The sequence below is a fragment of the Atta cephalotes genome (genome assembly GCF_000143395.1).
Source record: "Atta cephalotes unplaced genomic scaffold scaffold00010, whole genome shotgun sequence".
Lineage (NCBI taxonomy): Eukaryota > Metazoa > Arthropoda > Insecta > Hymenoptera > Formicidae > Atta > Atta cephalotes.
Window position 1 is genome coordinate 2,558,800 of NW_012130074.1, and position 17,494 is coordinate 2,576,293.

General features: G+C 32.9%; 1 protein-coding gene across 1 annotated transcript in view; it reads left to right on the plus strand.

Annotated features, from left to right (window-relative positions):
• LOC105627709 (nephrin-like) overlaps positions 1-17,494 on the plus strand; it is a 57,248-nt gene that overhangs the window by 33,593 nt on the left and 6,161 nt on the right. The window contains exons 9-11 of the mRNA XM_012208987.1: positions 3,151-3,444; positions 6,352-6,666; positions 11,688-12,038. Coding sequence (XP_012064377.1) covers positions 3,151-3,444; positions 6,352-6,666; positions 11,688-12,038 — 960 coding nt within the window. The remainder of the gene's footprint in view (positions 1-3,150; positions 3,445-6,351; positions 6,667-11,687; positions 12,039-17,494) is intronic.

Below are 17,494 nucleotides of genomic sequence, written 5' to 3' on the forward strand. Positions count from 1 at the left end.
ATATGATTTAAAGGAATTATGTTCAAATCAAAGAAATAACGTTCAAATCAAAGAAATTTTTCTTTAACCGTATAGCAAAGAAACATTTCTTTAAATCGAAGAAACCTTTCTCTGAATGTATGTCCATTTCGCCGATGTATTCTATAAGTTTTCCGCGCGGCGCACGTTCCTGAACATTTGAAATTTTTCACGACAAACTTTTATATTAATTTATTCTCACAAATTTATGCGTATTTTCGAATATTGCAATAATGCAATGTATACATAAAGTGCATTTCTTAATAATTCCATGAATCGAAAAAATTCCAAGTGAGAGACATTGCGATAAATGATTGGTATATGTACTTCGATCAGTCATTTATAAAACTTAGTATTGCTTATTATATTGCGAGTGCATCTGCGTACATGCAGAAATATGAAATTGCATTTGTCATGAAACACAAATCCACCTTCCTAGATGTATAACATAATCGCGTAAAGTTCATCGCGCTCCAATTGATGACCTTTTGCAACTTTGTGACATCCTTAAGATATTTTTCGACGATCGCCGTAAGAGGACAAAGGTTCGTCTTTCGTAACCCTGTGAGACGGACGGGATACTACCCGGAGTATTCCAGGCATCCCCAAGATCGGACTTCTTTCGACAACTGTGCAAAGTACAAAGGGGATGCAATACTCAGGCATCGGATACCGTCCGGAATTTTATGACTGATCTAATCAATGAAGGGTCTAGTCTCTATATGTGCGCCGGATATCCCGCATGTTCTACGGCTCTCCACTTCCAAAGTATTATTGAATTTCCAGACGAGAGGGACTAGACTTCCGTTCTGAGTCGAGGTCGCGAGGGAACCTTTGTCAGCTTACACTGAATATCTTCTTTCGTTCATGGAAGTGAATGTCAATTGCAGATACTAACGATTGATCGTATGCTCCAACTTGATGAATACATTCAGATATATAATAATTAATCTAGAAATGTATTAATTTTATAATAAAAATTATGGGCCATGAATTTCTTATGGAATATTTTTAGTTTATACGTAAATTATTTCATTTGATTTTAAAAATCAAATCGAAAAAAATATATGTGTACTGATAGAATTTAAATATATTTCTTTTTTTATTTTAATCATTATCTTAGTTTATACAGAAAATATTTTTCGAGCAAATTCTATAAAATTCTATAAATTCCTTAAAGATATAATCGATATTATAATAATATAATAAGATCACGAAAATAATCTATCAAAACGATTTAGAAAAAATACGACGATTTTGTCAAATAGTTCCAGAAAATGTACACAGTATATCTTTCGAATAGGATTACTTATATAGTTTGTCATATCTTTTTTCTATTTCTAATATGTAATCTAAATATGAAGTTCAATTCGATGAAAGATGTAAATTTATTTTATTGTCATTATTCTAGAGAAAGTTTATAGTATATGGTGAAATGTAAGAATATCTTAAATACACTTATACAGTTTCTTCATTTGCGAACCGCTTCGCAAATAGTTTGCAAGGTACTTGAGAATGCTTTCCCACTTTTTTTCCGCGATGTAAAGAACTGCGTGCATAGCCAGAGGTTTATTTTCTTACCGAATGTGCAACAATGTACTTTCAGTTGTTATAAAGTTGCGAAAGATATTAATAATTTCGCGACAGAGGATATAATAAGAAAAAATATTGTTCAAGAACACACGCAAATACCCCCTTGTCTGAACAATGAAGATATGCTCTATTAATGGCACACTATTGCAATATGTAGATTATAAGATATATATATGTATATTGCGTATTATGTATATTACGGCGATATCAGATACCGTGTCGACTGAGGTTGACATGAAACTCGGGAATGGTGCAGGGACATGAATTCCATCGTTAATGCTTAATTACGGGTAGTGCTTAATAATCGTATTAGCCTTCGGCGTATACTAGAATTTACATGTCGATCATTCCTCGATACAAACCCCGATGAAAAGATCTAATCATGTTACTTCCAATATTAGATGAAAAATACTCATTGTGAAGCAGGCATCGACCATACCTTGTTTAATTTTAAAGTTATTAATTAATTAATCGTCGAATATTATTTATGCACATGTGTGTACGCGCGCGCGCGCGTGTGTGTGTGTGTGTGTGTGTGTGTGTGTGTGTGTGTGTGTTGTGTGTGTGTATCACGGTCAAAGTGTCGGTCAAGTGTGCTAATGTACACACTTGTGCATACACATGTACTAATATATGACTAGTGTATACTAAACATGCCTAGTACACACGTGTACTAATCATTGTATGCATTTATTAAAATGTATATCTACTGTGACAGACGACTCGCAATATTACGCTTTCATTAATGTGTTGTATGCATTGTCTATTAAATGAAAATACACGGAGAGAATTTTTTTTAATTCATCCTGAAAATATGGTAGTTGTACAATATAATATTTTAATATTTTTACATGCACTTTAGTAAAATTAATGTTATTTTATATCTTATTATAGTTTTATTAATGAATGAGAGAAATTTAGGTAATATAAAATAATGTTGATTCAAGACTACCATATTTTCAAGGTAAATTCTAAGAAAAATTCTCTCCGTGTACATTTACTAGAAATAATAGACATTTTTATTTGATTAATATTTTTACTAAAATTTTATGTAAATGCATACATTGATTAGTTAAGTGTATAATTTAAGCTAAATTTTAAGTTTTTACTGTGACCGTATATTAGATTCTTTTAAAATAAACTAAGGGCACAATTAAGTATACCGTTTCTTGACATTTAATTCATCTTAAGTAATTTTCAATATTAAGTAACTCTTTTTATTATTAACAGCTTTTTATTATTAACTCGGTATAAAATTCTTCATTTTTATCTTTCACGATCGAAAACAATAGCAAGGATCGTTATAAAGATCATGTGTCCTTTTTATCTACGTGCTCCACCACAAATTATAAATTAAAAAAAATTATAAAAAATTATAAAAAATTCAGTAATTGAAGCGCACGGCATACATCATGAAATAGATATTGTGTTTTCACTATCGAATAATATTTATCGTCGCGTTGATGCTTTCTCACAAGATAAACTCACGCGATGCAAAGCTTATATTCTCATCGCACGAACCAACATTTACATTTCTAGTCGTGCCGGTATGCCAGCACGGTCAGACGAAGGTATTCGGCGTGGCGCGACAGGAGACCGCGAGGATCCCCTGTGAGCTGGAGGCGAACCCGCCGGAAGTATCGTTCACCTGGAAATTCAATAATACAATGGAGGCGGTGGACATACCTCAGGCGCACGTCAAGAGTGATCGTACTCGCTCGACAGCCTCCTACACACCAATGACCGAGCTGGACTATGGCACTCTCCTTTGCTGGGGTAGCAATGACCAGGGCACTCAGCTTGAGCCGTGCGTCTACCATATCGTGCCAGCTGGTAAGTGCTCGACCTCACTGCAAAGCTTCTGAAAAATTGCTTCGGATCTAACTCACATACGTCTCTCATACTATCCTTGCAAGGCGCGCATTCCTCTCTTCGCTCTATAATTGATTTATTACTCTCTAAATCTGAATCAGTAGATCAGTCACTAATTACTCAGTGACACTGACATTTGACACTGACAATTAATGAAATTTAACTAAAAAAAGGAAAATTGTGTACATTATATAACTAAAATACTGATATATGCATATTAATTTCAATTTTCCAATATTATATTCATTGAATTTATGCACTAAAACAAAGTTAGTTAGATTATATAATAAAGATCAGCCAGGTTAAGGATCTCTCATTTCATTCACTAATTACCACTGGTACTACTACTTGACATCATCAGTGGACATCAGTGAATATCAGATTATTCACTGATTCAAATTTAGAATAAAAAAATATTTACGCAGCGATCTCTTTTAGACTCGTTTATTCTTATAAACAGATTATATATCCTCGTGCTAATATCGAAAATAAAATACAAATGCCTTTTTCACGCTTGACTATAATTCGTGAAATGTGTCAATGCATTTTCTACTGTAATTGCTACGTAATGCATTTTCAACCAATTACAATGTAATTAATAATTCTGCAAAAATGTACTACATGCAAATTTAAAGTGACTTAATTAAATGATGCAATAAACGCAATTGTATTTTCTGACTTGACTTGTAATCGCGTGCTGCATTTAAATTTTTTGAATTGAACGATTGAATTGAAATACAAACATGTAAATTACATAAATTACATATACATAAATGATATGATAATGTTTGATATTTCTTGTTTATGACTCTGCAATCGCTGATATTAACATTGTCATCATCACCAGGTGAATAAATCAAATGGAACGAAGACAGATAAATCTTTCGATGACATCGCAGCTGTGACACAACTTTTTAGAGTACAGCAATCGATTTTAGTAGACGAATGTTGTTCCATTCTGAAACTCTTGAAAAGCGCGTTCGATAGATTCGATGCATTTACTCTTCTTGTCGTCGAAACACTACCATCCAACATCCGGTGAATTATAAATACACAACGCGTTCTGCAATTCACTGCATCTTCATCGAATTATCGGTATTTCGATAAACCGGAAGGTGAACTCAATGTAACTTCAATAAATCAACGTGCTCTTTGAATTTTTTTTTGCTTGTAGTACTTTTCTTATACTTTTCTTGTACTTTGAAATGTTCGAGGATGAGTCAGAAATTGTTACTATAAAGCTACAAAAACTAATAATATCTAAAATAAAGAAAAATGTTCGAGTAAATTCAGAACTGCAAACCGATTAAAACGATACATTTATATTTGCATAGTATTATTATTTTACATTTATTTGCTATGACTACAAGAGTTACGATGTTTTATAAATAAATGTATTTATATATTTTCTTTATTATAATACTATATTGCTGCTATTTGATAGAAAAATGGTACAAGTAAAAAATTAATATTTTTGAGATAGTGGAAGGAAATCGATCATAAAAACATTTATGATTTAAAAAACGTTAATTATTTTATTTTTCTATCAACGATATATTAATACTGAATAGTATATTATATTAATATACTATGATTTATTTTAATAGAACCTTTACAATCGCTATTTATATCAGTATTATTATATCTTTAATACAACCAGTGTAATTTTGCATTCAAGAGCACAGAAACTGTCTTCAGATACATTTATGAAATATTGAAAAAGTAACAAATTATTGCAGCCCTTATTGTAACATTCTTTCGTATCAATATTTTCTATAAACGTTCGCGCGATTTTTTACGATTGATTTAAATTATGTACTTCGGATTGTCGTGAATTCGTGTTACATTCTTTAAATCAATTCAATGTAATATATAATAGTTTACCATAAAAATTGTCTACGTGTTCGAAACATGTTCGTGCAAAATGCATTGAAAATAAATATATTGCAACATTTTTATCATCGCGGAAAGCATAAAGATGCGCGTGCAAACGGGTTAAAGAACGCTAGTATTTTTACACACATGGCGGAAGAATCCGTTTTCCGCAGTAGGAAATATTCTTAAAGGTCCATAAAGATCGGGGTAGGTCGTAGAAGATCAGGACGTATCAATACGTGACAAACGCATTTTAGTACGTCGCTTGGTACTAAACTACTGGAACGTGCAATAAAAATCGTCATTAAAGTGAACGTTGCGTAAAAGGGACATGTCAATTTGAGTACCATAGTTGCTCGAACAAAAACGAAAATTCAAACTAAACTCGTATCGGCCGATGAGAGGCGATCAAATCTAGAAGCGCGTATGAGACAGTTGTTCCGTCAGCAGTTTTTTTTGTCTAAAATCTTTAACAATGAAAGTTTTATTTTCGTTTAAAATAGATACTTATTTTAGTTTATGAAGAGCTTTTAATAGTGATCTTTAAATGTAATGTAATAACCTTGCATATATAGATAAAAGATTGGACAATAATAAGTGGATATATAGTATTATTCTTTCAGGCATTTGCGTGTCACATGAAATCAATTTTGTCAAATTTTTCTACAAATATACAATCGTATATAAATAATTTAACAGTAGGGGGAAACACTGTCTCTCTCTCAATTAAACAATTTCAATTTAAATAAATTATGTCTTTATAAGCCAGATACAATTACGTGTTTAATTTAATTAACAGTTTCTACCACAAACGCTTTTCACCATCATGTTCGTTTGCGAATCAATTCCGTCTCGGCCAGATATTCTCTGTGGTATCATAGAATACCTTCCAAATTCGCCAATTAAGCATTCATTCATGTTCGCTAATTAGCCTGTTAATCGACACACAGAATCGTGCTCGATATTGACGCTGATCGCGCGCGAATCCAACAGGCCGCCCGGACACACCGCACAACTGCTCCTTATTAAATCAAACCACCGACTCGATCTACGTGGAATGTATAGAAGGCTTTGACGGCGGCCTACCGCAAAAGTTCACCATGCAAGTGGACCGTGAAACCGGGTCCGGCAAGAGCGGCGGTCCTACGACTGTCTTCAACCAGACGAGCAAGGTGCCCGTCTTCTCCGTCAGCAATCTGGATCCCGGCAGCAACTACGAGGTTTCCATTTACTCCACTAACGCCAAAGGTCGCAGCGAGACCGTGCATTTTCGCGCCACCACCCTGAATCTCCCTGAGAGACGAACAGGTGAGTCGTCCGGCCGCGAACAACTGAACTGAGAGAATGATCGATCGCGAATCGATCCGTGATTAAGTCGTCCTCGATGTACTTACTAGACGATTCATAAGTAAGCTTCGAACAACGCGAAACATTCCGAAATGATGCGGTATCATTAGGTAGAGACTGAAAGGATATTCCGGAGTTTTAAGCAGCTTTATATTTCAAGTAGAGTTCTCTGTTGCAATAATAATAATAATAATAATAATAATGCTAATAACAGTATTAATAATATTAATAATCATAAATTAAGACAATAACAGTAAATAAATAAAAAATTCATATTTTTACATATCGTTTAGTAATATAAAAATATTTCTCAATTATTAAGAAATTTTATCCAATACATTGTTTTGTGGAACTTCAAGATATTTGACTTTATTTGTTTTATTTTAATTTTTATTAACAAAGAATTTTAAATATCGTGTAAATATTTCATTTGTTATCGTAATTTTGTAATTACGTTGTCTCTCCTCGGTGAAAGATTTTTTTCAATCTCGACAAATAATTTATCGCGTCCACTCGTAGTTCGATCTTTCGATCTCGCTTCAATCTCGTAACAATACCGCTCGTATACTTTGCCACCGCAGCGTAAAACAAATGCGTCGTAAATGTATGCGGGAATATAAACGAAAAGTGGAATATAAAGGAAGCATCGCAAACGGATATTGCTTATGAATCGATCTAATATTTTGAGCACTGTTCGCTACGCTGCACGGCCTTGCATCGTAGAGCTCGTGTGAACATGTTGATCCTCTCTCTCGTGCAATAACATCGTAACTCGATTTCAGCGGCTTTTTGAGTGGCCGCATGAAAGTTCACGAGTATATTAAGCGCGCACGGCTCATAATATACTGTGCATTTGTGTTGATTCGCGCGGAGATCATCCAGACAGTTTGCACTAGATATTCCTCATTACCGCTCGGAGTTAGACAAACAACTATAGGATATATGCGGAAAAGTTTAAATCAGTAATAAGTTCATAATGGAATTCGATTTCTCTCCCTTCGTGACGGAAATGTAACTCATAATTTAATTAGAGAATAATTAAACAAAGTTATTTGATAAAAGAAACTGAATATTCATTGATGCTGATGACAAATGCATGTTTAACGGTAAATTAACACAATAATAACACAATAATAAAGCACAAAAACGGTAAATTAAATTAATAAAAACAAATTATTTTATTGGATCTTCTTCTATTCTATTATATATATTTTATTAATTTCCTATAGAACGACTTGTTACATCTAAGATCTTTGAAAACAAGCAAAGTGTTTTGATCAAAACTACTCATAAATAATTTGATACACATAGATATAATAAATATACATATTTCAAAGAAAGCAGGTATTTAACTGCTTTGATGCGATTTTTTATTATCTTTCTCAGGTGAAAAAAAAAATTGAAATAAGAGACTTTTAATTTAAAATGATCGAATAAGCACTACAATTAAATTTCGAATATTATACTTAAAATAGAAAGAATCCCATAATAAGTGGAAACTGCTTGAAGAGAACACTATTCTTTTTAAATCATATAATAATTCGTCATTTTGTGCAATTCAGTATACTCTTAATAATACTTTTTATAGAATATTATTTTTATCATTTGTTCGCCATCATAAACTGATTATAATAAATATTTCGAAAACGGCGTTTATTAACTTTCCAAACACGAATATTATTCTGGGACGAATAATACCGAGTTTTGGTAATATAATACATTTGCAGAATATTCATGCATCACATATATAAAATTTTTTCCCGTATAACATGTCCTCATCTAAAACATATCTACATTTTTTTCTACGAGTTACGATGATATTGAATCCATCCATCCGAAATTCGCGTCTATTCGGCATTATGGCGGTATTATCTCTTTACTTCAATCAAAGCACACGTATGTCATGTAAAACTGTAAGCGTGTTAGAGTTACGTGTAGAACTGCATCGAAATCGTAGCAGGCATACATTTACAAAATGTACGTAATTAGATGTTTTATCGACACCAGCGCATGATCGCTCGTCGTCAATGACCGTTTCGTACCTTTTTATTTATTCATCATAAATATTAAGTAATATCGTCAATTCAAAGGTGAAATAAGCAAGATAATAATAACTGCACGCATCAATATTATACACAGGCTGAAAAGATAAATGCATCTAATTTGCTTTTCTTTCTTTTGATAAAAAATATTTGTTATTAATTTTTTTATTCATTAAAGCTCGTTAATAATTATCGGCACAAACATCTATTTTACACGAATCCGATATAAATTACAATAATAAAAAATAAGTTCTTCTATATATATATCCAAGATTTAATTTATCCAATTCTTCATTATTAAGTGTTTTAGTTTAACTAAAATTGAAATGCAAATTACATGATTACATTGCTCTAATCGGAATGATGTTTAAAGGAAAGCACAAGAATTTTGCTATTAAGGTAGGGGGTGCTTTAGCTTGTGCTTCTAAATGCATCCGCGTCGCGGGAACTGTTTTCCGGTAGTAGCTTGTAACCCTATTAAACAAATTTCTCGGCCTAATTTAAGCACCAGCGACCCCGGGCCGCTCTGCCGCATTCTTCTAACTAATTGCTCACGATTAACCCATGGGTAGCACGTAGACAGACGTTAAGCGGTGTTACGCGCGTTAATAATGCGCGGCTAATAGGCGGCGGCTACAGAGCCCGTCAGCTTCGTCGTTTATCCGCTCTACTGCGGCCTGCGCTGCAGCGGATCCGAGATAGGGGTAAACCAGACTATAAAAGGCTTTCGTATTTCGCGTCAGCTGGTCCTCCTTCGTTACAAATCGCCGTTCTTTACGCTATTCTCGCCCGATTTATATCCGATCCCGCCGCGCCGCCTGAACTAACAAGACTTGGCGATACGTGCTGCTCTTGTAAAAGAAGAAAGAAGTCCGAAAGCGCTACAATTTCGATTTCATTTTCGATTCTACTTTAGGTGTGTATATTTCAAAAATATTCAAACTTTGTTCCGCGAATCGTACCACGTATGAAGGAAAAGTTTATCGCGAATACGAAATTTTTCTCATATTACAACTGAAAATTGTACATAAATGAAAAGCAAATGCATTTCTTACATTATTGAAATTCGGCTTGGACATCCGGAAAAAATATACTTTGCTCGGGCAATGTAAAAAGCTTCATAGAACTGGATCAAACAACTGTATGCCATCGAATGGCAGCTTTTGAGGCGATAAAAGTGATAAAAATACGTGTACGGATCGGTTCATCTCGTTCGATGACTGGCAGGTATCGATTGCATTTTGACGTTTTGCATTAAAATACGTCGGTGCACTGCGTGACGAACGATTGGCACATTTCATGAAAATCCATCGGCATGATCGAGCTCTCTCGAAGAGATCAAGCTCATGGAAACGCGAGGATGCATTATAGCGAGCAATATTACGACTGATTAAGCTTCATTCGGGTATATGTCTTGACGATTCCTTGATGGATTGCCATAAATTATGAGCGAAAAATACCAATTATTTTCACGATCAGTCTTCTCAAAAATATTATAAATCCAATTTAGGATCTTGTTTATAAAAAAAGAAATGAATAAATATTTGAACAAATATTTTGACTGATAGAATTTCAACTGATAGAAACATTAACGAACACAGTTATTTTCCGTCCAGTTGTTATATCAATTATTTCTAATAAATAATTTTGTATATTTTTAAATACATTAAAATTTAAAATACATTTTTAAAAATATACTTTAAACATATATTTTAAAATATATTTTTAAATATTGTATATTTTTAAAAAAGTGAATCTACTTTTAAATTATTTCATTTATTGCAAGAAAGTTTAATCATTTTCATTACAAAATATATTCAAGAAGTATATATGATTGTGCAAAATGCGATGGATTAAATTAACTAATTGTTTATGACAACGTTTACAAAAAAGGAGTGAGTACATACTGAGAGAAGAACTCCGTTCTTTACGACTTTATATAAACCATGTTTTTCAATTTTTTTAAGATCTTAAATAATCAATAGTCTTGATGCGTTTCTTTTATCCAGGATTGAGAAAGTTACTTTCAAAAATAATTCGTTACCATTATTTGTTATTCATTGAAAAAATAATTCGTTAGCATTATTATTATTCAAACATACTGAATTTTTACAATTTCCGTTACTTTTTCACCAAATTTTGATTTTTTTCACAAATTCTCTTTTTTTAGTAGCATCCAATTATCTGTGTCGCTAATTGACCAGTTCCACATGAATTCAACATCTATAGTAGTTATGGTTAATTGCAATATGGCCAAATATAGCATTCTCTTTTAAAATTCGCTTGTACACGTTCCACACACATACGTATTGTATAAAAGTAACGATTATATTCGTTACCCAAAAAATATAACTCATCGTTACTAATAAAAAAAGTACAACATTCTTATTAATTCATTTTAAAAAAAATATAGTAACTGTAACAGCATTACAAGTAATACTTCTTATCTTATTTTTATCACAATTCGTAGAATTCATAAAAAGAAAGATTTATCGCCTGCGATTGAACTTTTTTTATGCACTAAAGATTCAATTTGACCATTTAGGGCCTTTATTTCCATTTGTTGTAAACTTTTTTTTAAATTAGAACTCACAAAATCGTGAGTTATAATTTTCAATAATTCGATTTTCAAATCTGAACAAATGAGAACATTTCTGTTTGTTCATCAGTCTTTTTTCAATTGCAACATGACACGAGCTCGCCAATTAACCCTAAAGTTTATTGCCCAAAATAAGTTTATCGGGCACCGTTATTATTCAATCGCAATCTTCCATCATTCGTTCATCGTGCGTCACATATTTTCCTTACTCGTAAAATTACTCTCGGCTTCGCGTTGCTGTCGGAGCTACCTTCGACTTCCCTACTCTCCGAAACCATCCCGCGCGCTCTCAAGTCAGTTAGACGAAGGCTGAGGCTGGTGTGTTGTGCCACTTCCGATAGCAGGTGAGAGGCTGGCGCAACCACCCTCGCCGGAGAATTGTACGATCCGAGAGGAGAGCCAGACGACCGTACGGGTGAGCTGCGCCGAGAGCGAGCTCGACTTCGACACGAACACGGCCATCTACGTACTACAGGTCTTCGACGCCGACACCAGGCGACTATTGGCGTCCGCAACGAGTCTGACGCCGAGCATGCTCGAGGTGACGGATCTGCCGGTCGACAGAAGCCAATCCGGTCTCATGCTGTCCCTTAGGATCATGACGGAGCAGGCCATGAGCGATGCCACGGTCCTCTTCAGTACGCACTTTGTTCAAGAGGGTAATACCAATAAGGAGCACCACCGTTACCCAGGTAGGGCCCAGATAAACAATGGATCGTCCTACCAACCCGCCCGTACCTCCGCCCCACGCCCTATGCCCTCTACGATGGTGCTTTTACTCGAAAGCTCATCGAAGCAGCGATGAACGATATCGTCGTTGTGATCGAGCGAGCTATGAAAATTCGATTGCGTTTATTCTTTATCACTTTGTACAATTCAAATTATTCTTTTATCAACCGATGACGTCTTGGACAAGAGCCGCATCGCGATCGCGAGATTCTGGAACAAACGACTCGTACTTATGTTCCTCTGTGTCTTGAATATACTACTCATTTAATTTTACATTATTTGAATACTACCGTTGTCGAATTCTTATTTTGAATTATACTTATAGCTATCACAAGCCATAGATATGAAAATCGCGATGCAAAAAGATGTAGGAATCATATATACAACGAAAAAAAGGAATAAGCAATTATTAGATCGCCTGCAATTTTTATATTTTATTTCTAATTACTTGAAAGCCCAAGTAGTCCATTTACAATTTATTTTATTACATCCACTTGTTTGTAAGTGCTTCTTGTAATTTTAATTGTATATACAATAATGATAACTTCTTACATACTTTATTACGTTACCATTCCTTCAGTTTTAACCAAAAGGGAATAGCATTTTGGGGAGTTAAAAAATAGTATTTTCGAAATTTGTAAAATAATAATTCGCAGCTATTAATACTCTTAATTGAATTAATCTTTTTTTTGTTTATAATATTCTGCAGCTCTTGTTTCGGGCAAGAAGCTCGAAATCGCTTTAAATCGGTTTCATCTTTTTATGTTTTTACTTTTTTTAAATAAATTATTAAAAAAAAGAGTCAACGCAAAAAGATATAAGTAAAAGGAATATTATTTTTTACAGATTTTGACCTTCTAAATATGATAATATTAACAAAAAAAACTCGGATAGAAAATTGAGCACGATGTATTTATCCAGATTTCAATATTCTTGTTTAATTTTCGAGGTATTCCTCAGACGTCACGAACTTTTTAATAACTTTACCGGATCAAAATTTGCAAACAAACACTATTTTTTTGCACTTTTTAGGTAAAAATTTATTCTTTTTTAGAGAATGTTAAAAAAGAATCAATTTTTTTTAATAAGTAAGTAAAAGAAATAGTGTCTTTTATATTTAGTATATTTTGATTTTTTCTGAATATAAATAAAAAATTCTGGATATTATTAAAAAATTCATGCTTTTTGGAGAATACCTCGACAATTAAGCAAAAATATTGAAACTTGAATAAATAATCATGTTCGGTGTTTAATTTTCAAAATGTTCCCCAAATGCTATGAAATTTTTAATAATTATTATATCCAGGAAATCAAAATCTACAAAAATTATTCTTTTACTTACATCCCTTTTTGGCAAAATCCTTTTTTTAACCTTTTTTTTTATCAATCAATATTAGTTCCCTAATTATTTTCTTATGATCAATAGAAACTATTGTGACAAAGGCTTCGTAGAAAAACGTTTTATCCGAATCGTGCAATACGTGCTAAAACGGACTAACACTCTACAGTGATTCGTTTGCAATGAAAATGCTCAGTTAGTGGAAACCACCCAACAAGTCAACACTTCGGCAAATTCATCACGAAGTATCTCGAAATTTGCATATTTGTTTTGTACACATACCGCAAGTTCTTTTTTTCACGTCTATCGAAGAGGCTTGAAAACTATCGAATTAAAGGCAATCACCAGGGAATCCCGCGATTGACTTGCGAAATACTGTTACACTGTTTGTACGATACGGTCAGATCTTGCATGCGCCAGATTCGTGTTAATATAATTAAAGCGCGTTACGTGACCTTCATTGTAAGAAGATTTTGCCTGTTTTCTCGATTAAACTAGTAGATGTGTCTTGTTATTTTATATTAAATACTTATCACGCTTATATTTTGAATTTCCTTAGACTCAAACTTTCGCTTGCAAATTTTTCTTGCACGTATTCGTGAATGTATATTTTATTAATTTTCCTGTATTATGCATCATCATTTAAGATGCAAAAAGAAAACGTCTATGTTACATGACTTAAAAAACAACTGCCGATATTTTTGTCATGTTAATTAATTACTTTCTTTTTTTTTTTTTTTAATTATAAGGTTTAGCGAAGTAGAAAAAAAAAGTACAATTTATTAGCGATGTCACCGTTATACATTTAATTAAAAATGTTCAAAGAAACGACTCTTCAGTCATATTTAAATGCGACAAATACTTACTGCAATATTTAGATCAAAGAAATAATTTATACATCAAATTCAATTTTATTTAATAAAGCGTGTTGATGTATTTGTATGCGCGTTTTGACAAGCATATATGATCATTTTCTCTTCATTTCTCGTTGCATATTAATCACATTTAATGCGTGACATAATATGAGATAAAAAAATCTAGTTTTGCTAAACATTTCTGCAATGCTTACGCGCGTACTACAGCAAAATATTATACAATAATACTAATTAATTATTTAAATACAATTAAAACTTAAAATCGGCTGTATTTTAAATATATTTCTTTTCGTGTAAAAATATTTTATCGGTTTTATATTTATTTTATAATCGTATATAAATGAAAAACTGCAATAAATGAGAAATATTCATTAATGTTATTAAATCCACATAAGTACAAAATTTATATACCGTTAAATCAACATGTCTCTATAAAATTATTTTTAAAAATACATAAAGTTATTATAAATTTTTCAAATTTATTAGATAGTATAATTTCGTATTCTACTCTGCGAAATATTTTTATAAGTTTAAGCGATGCTTCTACGTGTCAGGAGTGACAAGCATTATCATAAATGAATGTAGTAATCCATTATCTTCTATCGCGTTTATTAGTTTTTGCGATGACACTCAAATCGTTTACGTAAACAGTTTGTCCTGACTACGCTAATAAATGACGTATTTCGTATCCGGTAACGTGACGCATGTACTCGATCTTTAAATGCGATTATGCTATTTCATTACACTTTTGTTACCAGTTATGGTATGTATAGCGATATTATGAACAATATCGATGAAGATAACTGGAGCAGATATGCTATCGAAGGTTTCGCCACATTTCTTGGCGGAAATCGGTTTATCCTGTTTATCGGTGTATCCCGCGAACGGTTAACCTGCGCATGAAAGAGCAAAGTCGGAAGAACTTGTTTCTAAGGGATACCGCTAAGACAACCGCTTATACGTGTAAATCCCATCGAGGAGCATTTATCCAAAATTGTTCCGTGGCCAAAGCCTAATCTTCCAACTTGATTGTCCACAATGATATACGTAACATCTTATAAATATCATGAGAAATGTTCTTGACGTCCTTAAATGGAAATGTTAGAAACTAAAACTTGAATGTGCAGTCGGTCGCTCGAGTATACATTGATATATTTACTTTAATAAAATTTAATAAAATTTACTTTAATAAAATAACTCGACAATATTTCTATAAAATGCATCGAGGCATTTTGCTATTTGAACTTCATTATCATTTTAAGCACATTTATGTGAATTAATTGTTATTGTTGTTTTTATTTGTAATGTTTCCACTGGTATGTATGATTGCTAGACAACAGACTGCTATGCGATCAAATAATTTTAAGCTTCCCGAATGAAGTAGATTCTGCGAGCAACATTGTAGCAACGTGTAGCACAAGGGAATTTCAGGAACAACGCTTTCAATTAATCTTTCGTAAATTAATAGATAAGGTCACCGAAAGCGGCTTAAGTTCGAAGACAATGAAGCTGCACGCACAAGTGACGCGCACAACGGAACGCGGCGTTATTGCACGAAGAGCTCGAGTCATGCACCAGAGATTTGTTCACATCTATTGTATCGTGAGGTGTTTCGTAAGACAAGTCCAGAATATAAATCCGGAAGATCTAATTTAAATTAATCTGTTCAAAAACAGCTACATTTGTCGCCTTATTTATTACTATGAAAATTTCTCATATATTTTCTGAATATTATACAGATTTCTTTATTTATATCTATTTTCTACAAATTTGTTTACTTGTATGTACAAAATGTTATATCGCAAGGCATGTTCGAGAAAATTGAGAAACCTGGTGCAAAATATGGATAAATATTATGAAAACGCAAATCAAAAAATATATTTGCGATTTATCTATATAAAAATAAATAAATAAATTTTTTTTATTATTTTCTTTTTTATTATTTCTTACGTTATTTTTTATTGAATAATATATCCGATATTACAAAAGATGATGATCTTCAAGTTTAATTTTTTAAAATTTGGAAGTTTCTTCGTAAATAATCGTAAATAATCGTAAATAAAATCTTAGCCATGTCTACTATTTTTTTTTTCGCATCTTTTTTAATATTATTGAAATATTTTCTCTTGTATCTTATTTTAATACATATATAAGTTTGCAAAAAACTTTCGTTTATGATCACTCACTATTGTCTGTCCTTCGAATAAAAAAGTATACCTAAAAATTCACAAATCTGATAAAATACATTTTCCACGCACGTACAGATGTATGAATTCAAATCGTCATTAGCTTTGTTTGATGGCCGCGAATGTTGATGCATCCTTGGCTTTAATATTACCTTAGAAGGAAGGGGTATGGAAAGGAAGGGATATGGAAAGGAACGGGGCCAGAACAAGGACGAGAGCCAGCGGAGAGGCATTCATTTAACAGAGTTCGCGAATATAAGTGGGTTTTGATTAGCCTCAAACTTGAATATACCACAGGAGTTTAGAATGGAGTGCATTTGAATCCCAAATTCATTGCTAATGCGGTTGCATGATCTATGATGTGCGCAAACACTCGACGACTGCGTATTTGAGAGAGATTATTTTTCCATGAACCTCGATTTCGCCTGTTACGAAAATGGCATACGCGAATTTAACATTTACTGGAAAAGTCGCGAAGCTATTTTAACTTGAATCGAATTCTATAGGCTAAAAAAATCTACCTGTTAATTGCAGAAACGAGTTCAATTTTGTCGAGTTTAATTTTGCGCGAATAATCACACATTTCAAGCGAGAATAACTTAAAATATCTACAAACAGAAGAATGAAGCTTTAACAGAAGCTATACTATGAAAAAAATCGGGGTAGAATGTAGAGAATTTTAATTTGCCGTTTTATTTTTTATACGAGTGGATTATTCAGATTTTTAGCGATGCTCGGACGAATATTAATAGCCAGGAAGCAATAATTTCGGCGCGATATGATTAGATTATTTCAAAGATACGGACAAAGGGGGAGGATGTTATAAATTCTCATTGTATTCGAAATCGACCAGGTTGTGATAAACCCCAGGAATGCTACTACGTAGGTAGATTTCAACGCGAAGTTACCTTTACGATCGCGTCGCTGCTAAGAGAAACCTTATACGTGCATTTTTACAACCACATTTTTTTACAATCTATGCCATACGTACTCGCACACATATACTCTCTCTCTCTCTC